We start from the raw sequence: 12,181 nt of genomic DNA on the forward strand, positions 1-12,181 counted from the left end.
CACCAACAAGTTTTTAACAGAATCTCACCGTGTACAAGCATGGTTGTTTATCGGGTTGTCAGTATGCGGCCTGAGCCTCGCTGGTATTTAAAACATAGTTTCAGTGGAGACTGGATCGGACTCCAGAGCTCCCTGGGATACCCACAGTGGGGGATTTATCTGTTGTGGTAGGCCATAAGTTGGGGCGATTTGCTTTATAATAGTGGTCAGGATGCAAAATGGCACTAACAACCCCCCTCACTGCCTAGACTGGAACAGGATTTTGTGCGAGATTCTGGGAATTTTCCCAGCCACAAAAAGGTAGGCGATGAACGCTGAAGAATGGCAGAGTACATGAGGTGGTAAAGCAGTTAGTAGGACTTGCATCAGATACAGCAGTTTAGTTAGCCAGGTCATTTTTACCACCATTATACAACCTAATTAGGAGACATGATGTGACTGCCGGGTCATTAGAAGGAACCGCAGCTTTCTCATCAGGTTTAAAAAATTGTACAAGCTTTCATAGTAGTTAGTGAGATACACCCCAAGATACTTCAGTTTAGAAGCCTCCCACTGGAAGTGAAATAAGGATTGGACCGTCCCCAACAGATCTAAGGGGAGTGTAACATTAAGTGCTTTACATTTATGGTAATTGAACTTTAGGCCCGAAACTTTGTGAAGTGAGTGGTTAGTTCGGGAGTCGGAATTACATCATTAGCAAAAAAGCAGATTTTGTGATGGCAGCCTGCCAGTGGGAGTCACTGAACACCAGAGTGGTTACATATAGCAATCGCCATGGCTGTATGGCCAGTGCAAATAGCAGCAGCGTGAGGGACACCCCTGTTGGGTGCCCATCTCTATGGGGAAGTAAGATGAGCGGAAGCCCATATATTGTATTAAAGCCTTGGGGGTCATTTAGAGAGATGACACCCAGCTATGGAAATGCAGGCCCAATGCTCCAACAGAAAGGTAAGGTAAGGCCAGAGCACTGAATCAAATGCCTTTTTGATGTCTAGGTTAAGGAGGAACGCTGGTAGATTTCTTTTCTTGGTAACAGGAATTAGCTGCATAATTCTTAACATTTTGTCACTGACCTGTCTGTTTGGAATGAAACCTACCTGGTCAAGTGAGATTAGGGATTCTATACCTTTGATGAGGCTACTTGCAATCACTGAGGCCAAAAATTTGACATCAAGGTTAGAGAGGGAAATGGGTGAAAAGCTGGACTAGGTAGCAGTTTCAGTGTCTGGCTTAGGAATTATGCAGATAAAACACTTACCTTGTTCTGTCACTGTGCCCCAGCGCCCTGCTAGTCCCCACAGGTCTTGGGGACACGTCCTTCCTCCTCGATCTCAAGCCGTGAAGTGCAGAAACGAGATCTACAGGGTTTCCCAGGGACATTGGTGCAGGCGCCGGTTCGTGCGGGAGGATCGGTGGGAAATTCAAATAATTTTGTATTGGATTCAATACAAAATAGCTGTATTGAGTCCAATTTAAAGAATCAATCATAAATAATTTGTATATTTTTTTACATTTTTGTGTTTTGTTATTTAAAGTTTAATATTAAATTAATTACATTTATTAAATATTGGTGAGTTATATCTAAGAATTATGAAAAATAAATTTCCATGCGAAAAATTTTACCGCTTTTTGCGTGGCAATTTAGTCTGAATTGGACCGCTAGGGAGGTTAATACTTCAGCAAACTTTTTGTAATATGATGCTTGTAAAACCGTCTAGGCCTGGCCTTTTGTTGGATTTCAGGGCTTTTATTGCCATTTGGATTTCTAAGGCGGTTTCTAGGGACCTCCAAGGTTTTTTGGAATTCCTTGGAATTTTTTTGGGTAGAGGGTATCCTGACATTGTTAAAAAAAAAGGTGAATTCTCGAGTTGCGGAGAGGGATTGCAGGGACTGGTATAGTTGTCAAAGTATTCTGTGGAAAATTTGCAAGAATACTGGGAGAAGATACCTGAATGAGCTTTCACAAATAACCCCTTGTGCGCACCCCACTGAGCCTCTGTGGGGATTATCACTATTGTGTGTGAAGTACTCATAGAGCATCTGTGACCTTCCAGCGGACCCCTGCACCTCTTAGTGTAGAATCATTTAACGCCCATTGGAATATAGGCAATTTTAGAAAAAAATGATGCATATTAAGTTAGATAAGACCTGTGGTCTGGACCAGAGAATCACAAGAATGTGGCAAGAGGCAACTAGAGGTAAGGATTGCAAAAGATTACAAACATGATCAATTCCTGAAAAGAGTTGGTGGGATGGAAGTAGTAAGTGAAGTCTTGTGTCAAGGGGTGTAGCTCCCTCTTCACATCTGTCAAGAATTCAGAGTGTAACGATTCTAATAATGTCTGCGAGGGAAGATCTGCTTGTGAGCTTACAATGATTTTTTTTTCCAGCCTAGACAGTAGGGGGATGTTGGAGTCTCCGCGTGTTATTAGAGTGTTGCAGGCATGTGTACGTAATTCTTGGATCAAACGACTAAAATAGGGGCACTCGTCTCTCTTTGGGGGTGTATTAGGACACAGGGGTCACTTGAGCATCATGCAGCTGCCCCACCAAGATCATGTATCTCACCTCAGGGTCAACTATGTTGTGATCAAGAGACAATGGGACATTTTTATGGAATCCTAAGAGGATTCCACGCTTTTTGACTGAGGGGTTTGCCAAGTACACTGTTGGGTAGAAGGCATGGAAGTATCTTGGACAAGAACTATTGGAAAAGTGGGTTTCCTGTAGGCGTATGATGTCTACTTTACATGAATTGAAATACCTAAAATCCTTAGTCGTTTTATAGGGAAGAGAAAGAGATAGAACAATAAAGTCTAAGCTACAAACCAAAGGAGACAGTCGTGTGGGATTAAATCCCACTTGGAGTTTATCGGTAAAGATCCCCTAAATGAAGATAAATAAGGGCAAAATTACTAAGGAACAAAGGAGCACACAATGACCGCCGCTCCAGCAGAAGGGCAGGCTATGGTGTATGTATGCAAATATAATGTGTAACAGCTCTGAGGCGGGGTGAACAAAAGTTAGGTGTGTTCTCTTTGTGCACTGATGACAACTGCTTTTGAACATAGCTTTAACATCTGTAAATGAACAGTGTTTAGAAGCCTATCTATCAAAGTGAAAGTATCCAGAAAAATTAAAAAATAAAAGTAGAAAAATTCCTGATGACAGGGTCAGTCTGAATTCCTTTTTAATTGTTTTTTTTCTTTTCTTTTTTTAAGTTTTTTGTTTATCTTCTCTTTGCTCTAATTTCAGGGACATTCTATGCTCAAGAATGTTTATCCAGTCTGTTCGATTTTGTTTCCCAACATCTGCAAAATAACTGGCTTCCTTATGAACTCCTTGGTCCCTGTGGCCAGAAATTAGAAAATGAACAAATTACATTTAATGAGTGTGGTTTGGTAAGTGGATTGTAATTTTATTTATTATTTAGAAGGGTTCTCTAAGCACAATCTTTAGCTTTTTGTGATATAGCTTTATGCAAAAAAATTAAATATTTCATACTTTTTTTTAGATAAACATTTTTTAGGTTGACATAATCTAGAGACCAGCCTAGTGAATAAATGCTTAGAGTTATGACTATTAACATCTATAGTGTGTTATTATGTATAGCTGTGTAGCTGTATTATGCATTACAAATTCAAGTTCTGCTCAAGCTTTGCATTGCTACAGAATGGCATGGTGAGCTACTTCTCCTTATCACAGTAATAGCAAAGTAGTGTCTATGATACTTTTTTTGTTTTAATCAACAGATACTTTTTCAGGACAAGCTTTTAAGTGTCGATCCCCCACTTTTTCTCTGGTCCAAGTAGTACACAGAATGCTAAAACATTGTTAAAGACAACAATCCCTGCACAAAAAGACAAAAACAAAACATCATATGATAATAAAAGTGAGAATGTTATTAGGTAACAGGGAATTAGGCTTCGAGATGGAAGGGGGAGAGGAATTGTGCTGAGGTGCACATTCAGTCCAATATGTCTTATCAAAGAGACTATGGGCCTGATTTATGAAAGCTCTCCAAGGCTGGAGAGAATAGATTTTCAGAATTAAAGCTGGGTGATCCAGAAAACATGGAATGGACTTTTAAAAATAATTTGCTATTTGCTAGCAAACGTTTTGAATCCTGAACCAGATCCTTTGCAGGTTTGCTGGATCATCCAGCTTCACTGATGAAAATGTATTTTCTCCAGGCTTGGAGAACTTTCATAAATCAGGGCCTATGATTTATAGGTTAAAGGTTTTTCCTTTACTGAGTTTTTTTTTTCCTTCAACAACTAATACATTTTTGTCTTCTATAGAGTGGTAAGTTTGTTAGAAATGATTTCCCATAGGTGTGCAGAAATCAATCTTTTTTGTGTGTGTAGATTCGGTCTTGTCTGTAATTTCTGTCCCATTTCTCCGATATAGCATTTGTAGCATTATATGAGGAACATTACTAAAAATACAGCTGTACAATCTAGTAATATTCAAGGTTCCTTTTCTGTGTGACGCTTGTAATGCATTCATTTGGCTGCACAGTTTCTGGCATAGACCTGAGAAGAAATGAGCTCAACCCACCTGAAAATCTAGCCTTCCTAGAAGACATTTAACTGTCCCATTATGCCACAAATCCCCAATCCCTACTCCATAAAAGCCTTTTTTTCCATCCACTGCACTGATGCTGGTAACATTTTTAAATTACCTACATGTGGTTTGGAATATAATATTAGGCAGTATCTGTGTTGTAAACCAATGGTCGTAGATGAACAATAAGCCTCAGTAAGGTAAATAGTGTCTATTTTCCCTACATGAGTAATATTCCCTATTTGTTTTGATCTTGTGTTCTAAAAAAATCATAGCTTTAGGTCAATGCTATCAATGTTATTTCCTTTATCCCTCCTTGTTACCTATATTCCATTTTCCCCACTGCATTTTTAGAGTTTGTATTTTTCCACTATAAGTAGTGGGTGGAATATTACTACTTAATGTACTATCTGTACATTTCTAACACCAATTCTTCTTTTTAAATCTTTATCTATTTATAATTTCAAGATTATATATTATTATCGAGATGTTCAGTCAGTATCTGCTTTACAGTTATTTGTAATTTAGCTAGTTGTGTGGTATGCTTTTTTTTTTTGCATTATTGACAATACAGCCTCATAGAATATCCAGACTGTAGTCTTTCTTTTAAACCCCCACCGCCCCCCTTTATCTTACCAGGCTCTTCCTTTAAAAGAGTTAGGGTTTTGCAAATAACTAACTTAAGATCAGCAGTCATAGACAATGGGGAAAAGATCTGATCAATGATTTGATATGAAGTAAACATCAGCACCAGAACTTTCTGTCCTGCTTTTAAATATATATATATATATATATATATATATATATATATATATATATAAAATTTATTTAGCTTACAAATTGAAATAGTGTTCCCCCAGTTGGCTAAATATTCCTAATCTCACATCCTAAAAGAAAAGCACAACTTTTAAGGCATTACTTATTTTTATTTTTTACCAATACCTTACCTTAGTATTACCCTATTTACCTTATTTTTTACCAATCTTCAAACAAAGAAAACAAATAATAAAATACATATTTATTGTATAGCATAATACAAAAAATAGATTAAAACATTCAAAGATGTGGGTATACAACTTGCGGTAGTTCCAGAATATCATATGTTCTATGTGTTTTGCGGAGCAATGTCCACTTTCTTAAAGACATTTCTGAGAGCTATAGTCATACAGTTTATATAAAATTTATATAAAAATTATAAAATATATAGTACCATAACAAATCAATATAGACAATCATTATTGACCAAAATTTTTTTACTTACATCTCCACTCTACCTTCTGTGTAATGGGCATTTGGCACTGTTTTTTCAAAAATAGCCAAAGGGAAATGGTTTTGCAGGATAGCAAGTGAAGACTGATCAACCCCAAGGAAAATGGAATATTTTCAGGACTACATATGGATTACCTAAATTATATATAAAATTACTTATCAATCCATCAAGAATCACAGTTATAGTGCAAAACAACCGTATGATCATACATCTCCTTAATTACAAACTGCAATATTATATCCACCAATCAAGGGTACTGTTGTTCAATAATATGAGTATTGTTTTCTCATCAAAAACTACAAACGTTCAATAATAGTTTTTTAGTGACAATTTAAATCCCAAACTACTTCAGAAGTGGGTGAACTCTCAACAACCCATAAATCTTACCTTATTATAAATAACACTCCTATTTGTTTCACTCCATAAAAATAAACATTTATATCATCTTCAGTATCACCACTAGTGTTACCCTATAAAAAAGATTACATTTGAAGTTTTATTTATTATTACCCACAAATTTCAATTTTATCCCTAAATTTACAAATGTATCCTTTTGTGCCTAATTTAAAAAAAAAAAAAAACAAATATATCACTTTCCTCCTACTGTCTATATAGTCCAAATAACTGACACCACCAAAATTCCAAATTCCCAGAACAATCAATCCCAGTCTTCCTGCCAATACCCATCTCAGATAGCTATACAAAAAGCCTCTACAATACCAATATCTGGAGATATTGTCCTCGACCTGCTGTCTGCACTTATCTCCCAGCTAAATGACGACATCCCTCGTGTCAAGCCCAGCTCCTCCCCATTCTTCTGGAGGTTGTCATCCCAAAACAAAGCCACATGGATCTGCTCCTGCAGAACTACGTGGTCTTACGAAGGATTATGGTGGTGTCAGTTGTTTGGACTATATAGACAGTAGAAGAGGTAAGTGATTTGAAAATTGGTAAAATTAAGTATTTGATTCTTTTCTGTTTCTTAGTATTTCCATAATTAGCTTTAACTGATGACCCAGAAGACTCCATTGCCCATAAAAAGTCCTGGGGTTCCCATTCCACAATATTATAATTTCTCTCTGGGGTTAACTTCTACTCAAGAAGGCTATGGAGTGTTCTTCATCTCCCGTGAGTTGGAACAAAACAGCTCCCAGACCAACTCTAGAGGCATCTGTTTGCACCACAAAAGGCTTTTTAAAGTCAGGGACAACTAACACAAGCTGTGGGCATAAAGCTCCCTGGTAATGGTAATTCTGGCAATGGAGCTGCCAAAGATGCAAAAACCCTATCATACCAAGAAATGAAGATAACCTGCTTCTTTGTAAGCAGTTGTGGACAGTTTTTGATGGCTGTGACATTATACACCTGAGGTTTTATAAGGTCCTTACCTATGGTGTAGCCCAGGTACTTGGCTTCCTCCAAGCTATAGTGCACTTTTTTGGTTAGCTGTGAGGCTTGCTTGCCTGAGGAAGGTTACTACAGCTTGTACCTTAGGGAGGTGACTTTCCTAATCTTTGCTGAAAATTACCACATCATTAAGATAGCCAGCGACAGCAAAGTGCTCATGCGGGCTTCATTATCTCATCCATCATCCCTCATTCCCCCTGAGGCTTAGGGAGGAGACCCAGTAAAACCAGCAGTCCCCGGAAGTGGGCAACAGAAGCTGACAAATGACATTATGGGCTAGACTCGCAGTACTGCTTTACCTCAGCAAAAAACCCAGGCCAGAAAAACACCTGTAAGAAATGTTGCTGAGTCTCTTCAGGTGCCCTCCAAGAGCATACTTATGGGCATGGTCCAACACTATTGGGGTACAATTAACTGTTCTTCCTCTTACCTTACCTTTTCTCACACTCTGTCCACACAATACAACATTTCATTATTCACAGCAAAAAGTGGTAAAACATTTTTAGCCCCTGGGAACTGGGAACCCCCAATTTTGTCTTTAAGCTGTTCACAGAATCTGGATAATGTGGGGTCTTGTAGCGGAGCGGTCCCAAACTTGATCCACGAGACCTCCAACTCTGGCATTGCCAACTCCTCAGAAGTCTTTGACTGCAACATCAGGTCACCCACCAAAAATGACATAGGAAAATTATCAGGTACATCTGTAGAACCCCCAACATCAATAATGTTCAACACAGAGTCCAATGATTCAAAATACACACAGCAGTCTTATTGCTAGAGCTTGCAGGATCTTCCTTCCACAGTTCCCAAAACAGGGGAAATTCTATTCCCAAAATCACACTTTACATTAGTGCTGATGACATACCCACTTCATGGCACACGGTTCCACAATTAATCCCTAACTTTATCACTGCAGTGGGGCCTTAGTATGTCCATAGATACAGAGCAGGTCTGTGTGTGGCCCCTTAAGCTGTTCAGGGTTCACCAAACTGGCATGTACAAATGTAAAAAGACTCCCTGCCTCTGTTGCTTGTACTGTCTTATCACTTTGTCCACAGACTTATGATGTGCGGTATCTGTGGTACATTTCAGTCCTGCAAAAAGGAACTTTTGTCAAGCAAAGTCACACAAAAAAATGGCTGCTGCACAACTTCATTCAGGGATTTTCGGTCAGTTCTGCAGCTTTGGTTACCTCCACCAGCTGGTCTCTTTCTATGTAGTCGTAGACTGTGTAAGCTGACCATTAGTCTTTTGTTGTGCTGCAGTAGTTTGCTGTTGTGAAGCATTTGCAATACGTATTTGCTTAAGGACCTCTTCCATGGTGCAATGGCAGCATCTCCTTTGGCAACCATGTTAGGCTGAACTTACGTTCTGACTCTTTAAATGTTTCTATTGTTACAAGTACTGCTGTCTTTAGACCTTCATCATCTGGCATCCTCCATCATATGTGGGATCGCAAAAGCAACAGGATGTCACTGTGATTGATTGGCCAGCAAACACCATTGAGAACCTATTGGGTATTGCAAGACAAAAATGAGATACACCAGACCCAAAAATCCATCTTGGGTTTCCAGTTAACCCCAGCAGTGCCACGGGCTGAAGGCCTCCATTCTATGCCACATTGGTCCAGTAATTCAAGTATTGAGTGCATACATAAACATCCTTTTCAGTAGGCCAACCTTTCTTTTTATTGGTCTTTTGTAATATTCCAATTTTCTTAAATACAGTATTTTGGGTTTCCATTACCTGTAGACAATAATCAGCAAAATGAAAAGAAAAAAACAACTGAAATGTATCACTCTGTATGCAATGAATCTATTTAATATACAAGTTTCACTTTTTGAATTGAATTACTGAAATAAATTACCTTTTTAAAAATAATAAAGTGTTAAATTTAAAATAATAATTTATAAATAATAATTTATAAAGTGTTCTCCCCTGCCCATTTAAGCTAGTCTCAATACCTGGTAGCTCTCGGACAACCGCTTAGGCTGGGCTTTGTGCAGACAAAAACTGTAAATGCCACAGTTTTTTACTGTTATTGTCAGCTAAGCCTAAATTTTTACACTATGTTGATTTTTACACTACTACAAGTTATATAGGTACATAATTAGATTGAAAAAGACATCCAAGTTCATCAAGTTCAACCACTAGAGAAATAAACATACTACAAGCCAGTGTGTCCCAGATAAAACTATATATACATAGTTACACATGTGATTACACTGTTTACAAAACATGAAACCAGGAAGCTGAGTCACATTAAAAATACATTTTCAGATAATTATAAAGATAGTGAATATTAAAATACAATAAAATGTGTTTTTCTCCAAATTGCCCTTCATGATTACATATGAGAAAGTGAACCTCCACTAACAAAACAAAGAAAATATTTACACAGGTCATTCAAGCGGAGAATCTCTTGAAGCCAGTTTATGTGTTTCCCCTTAAGGACAGGAATTCTGCAGTTTAAGGGCTTATAATTAGGCTTGTTGTTCAACTGTGTGTTGTTTCAAATTTAACACAAATTTTAGTAATTTGACCTGGAGCAGATAAAGCAATCGGATTCAGATAGGCTTCCCCATAATGCCCTAGCTCTCCCAAGCTGCCCTAGTGCACCAATGAACACCAAAGGAGGGTAGGTACATATGTTTTTCATCACATAGGTGACACTTAGCAGTGTTCACCAGTTCATAGCCACATCTGTACAGCAAAAATCCGACGAGGGCTTCTCTTCTATTACAGAATGTGACCTAGTGCAAAAGAGAGTTGTGCTGCTGTGCTGTTATAAAGTTTGTGATTTTAGTTAGATAGTGTAGGAAATTGTGCTAGGGATTCTATGAAAACAGTTGTACTGCTGCCAGAGCCTGTGTGACTTGGCGGTAGTGGACGTAGCCAACAGTGGTCCCTGTGCAGAAGTGATATGGAAGCCCCCCTGCCTCTATGCCCTTCATGTTCATGAAATCCATCCACTGACTAACACAAAAGCTCAATCTCAAGTGGGAAATCAGGATGGGTAGGATGAATTGACAGAACTCTCATTTCATCCCACATGTCCAAATGCTCTATTACAGGTGTGCTTGATGTCATAGAGCAGCAGCAAAACACAGGAACAAGTATTCCTCTGTTTGGCTGCATTGCCTGGATCCTACAGTCTTCAGACACAAGTTCATTGTCTGAAGAAGAGGGGGAAAGGAGGGGTTAAAGGCCCCTGTGCAGCAGTCCCGGTATTCTAACTTAAAGAGCTGCCTGTTGAAATTGTGCTACGAGTGGGCTTGTACAATGCAATGACATTGTTGGAGCAACAGTGTGACTGTAAAGGCTGCTTGTCATATCCTGCTACTTAACGCTTTGTATTCAAACCTTCATATCTCTTTATTAGGTGTTGGTTCTAACTACCTAAAAATGTCACTGGGTACCCTGATAGCAATAACTACACAGAGAAATGTAATGTCCCTTTATAACAGGTGACAGCAAAATCTTTTGCTGTTCTGCAAGCTCTTAACCTCTCTTTAACTCTTTAATCTCCCAGTGGTAACCCCGAGTGTGACTTGGGGTAAAAAAAACAAGCTGAAAGCAGTAACCCCGAGTCACTCTCTAGGGTGAAAAAGTAAAAAAACAAACACTTACCTGGTCCCATCAGCGTCCTGCGGCGTCCTCCAGGCTCCTGCAATCCTCTGGCTACGTCTCCTTCCTCGATCTGTCCCCCAGCGAGTGCGCTGATGTTCCTCAGGAGTTCTCGCTAGGGGTGGGGCGGGAATTTTAAATTATTTTGTATCGCATTCAATGCAGAATAACTGTATTAAATGCAATACACTGGATTTCCATGTTGAAAAGCAGTACATTGTCTTTCATGAAAATGTATTGTACAGTATAATATATTAGTATGAGTATAAAAAGTTTGAAACACAAAATCATGTCAAAGTTTATTATTACATTTATTATTAATTTTTTTTATTTATTTAACTTATTATTTTGACATGATTTAGTGTTTCAAACGTTATTATACTCATAGTATTATATTATACTGTAAAATAAATTTTCATTAAAAACAATGTACCACTTTTAGACATATAAATAGGGACAGAAATGACCAAGACAAACTCTGCAGTTCATTATTTTTGCATATCAAAGCACAACCTTCTCTAGAAGTTAATAAATATCTAGGCTTCATAAAGTTTTTTTTTTGCTTTGGTTGGTATTAACTCACAGTGAGGATTTATACAGTAACTGACACCATGCTGCCTAATAATATGTTGAGACAAACATCTTTCGTCGTAAAAGCATTTAATAAAATAATGTACCTGTTTCAACATACATACAAATTCAACTTAGGAAAAAACCTACAGTCCCTATCTCATATGTAACCTGGGGACTACCTGTACATATGTACAGTATTCAAAACACAGTATAGAGGGGTGCTGGTCAAAAGTGACAAAAATGTGTATACCAAGATATATGTATGTGGCTACACATGAAACAGTAAATGTGTATATCACATCAAAACAAAACTGTAACTGTGTGATGCAGAGTGCATTGAAATGCGAAATGTATCAGGCACAAATTTTATTTAACAGACATGGGGAAGCATGTACAAGATCATCCTATTGTATGCTAGTCTAGTGTCTAGTTAAGATGTCTTTGACATAGGTGGAGAACTGTTTAGGATGGTACTGTGAAGAGGGAAAGTAGGTTGGGGTGATAGTTCACACAGATCCCAATGAATAATCATCCAAATTGGAGTATATGGTGTATAGTGCTCAAAAATAGGAGCCTTAGCCTAATACTGATAAGCAGATATTAGGTGACAGGCACCTTTAGCAGCTGCTCAGTCACTCGGTCACACCACAGCATCTGTTAGGCAAAAAAAATGGCAATCAGCATGAATAGACCAACACCACTAGATAGATACAGTTATTATTATTGGGGTAGCACAAA

General features: G+C 38.2%; 1 protein-coding gene across 2 annotated transcripts in view; it reads left to right on the forward strand.

Annotated features, from left to right (window-relative positions):
- UBXN6 (UBX domain protein 6) overlaps positions 1–12,181 on the forward strand; it is a 132,483-nt gene that overhangs the window by 96,578 nt on the left and 23,724 nt on the right. For both annotated transcript variants that reach the window (XM_072405065.1, XM_072405066.1), the window contains exon 11: positions 3,256–3,401. In XM_072405065.1, the coding sequence (XP_072261166.1) occupies positions 3,256–3,401 (146 nt within the window). The remainder of the gene's footprint in view (positions 1–3,255; positions 3,402–12,181) is intronic.

The sequence above is a fragment of the Pyxicephalus adspersus genome, chromosome 3 (assembly GCF_032062135.1).
Source record: "Pyxicephalus adspersus chromosome 3, UCB_Pads_2.0, whole genome shotgun sequence".
In the NCBI taxonomy this organism is placed as follows: Eukaryota; Metazoa; Chordata; class Amphibia; order Anura; family Pyxicephalidae; genus Pyxicephalus; species Pyxicephalus adspersus.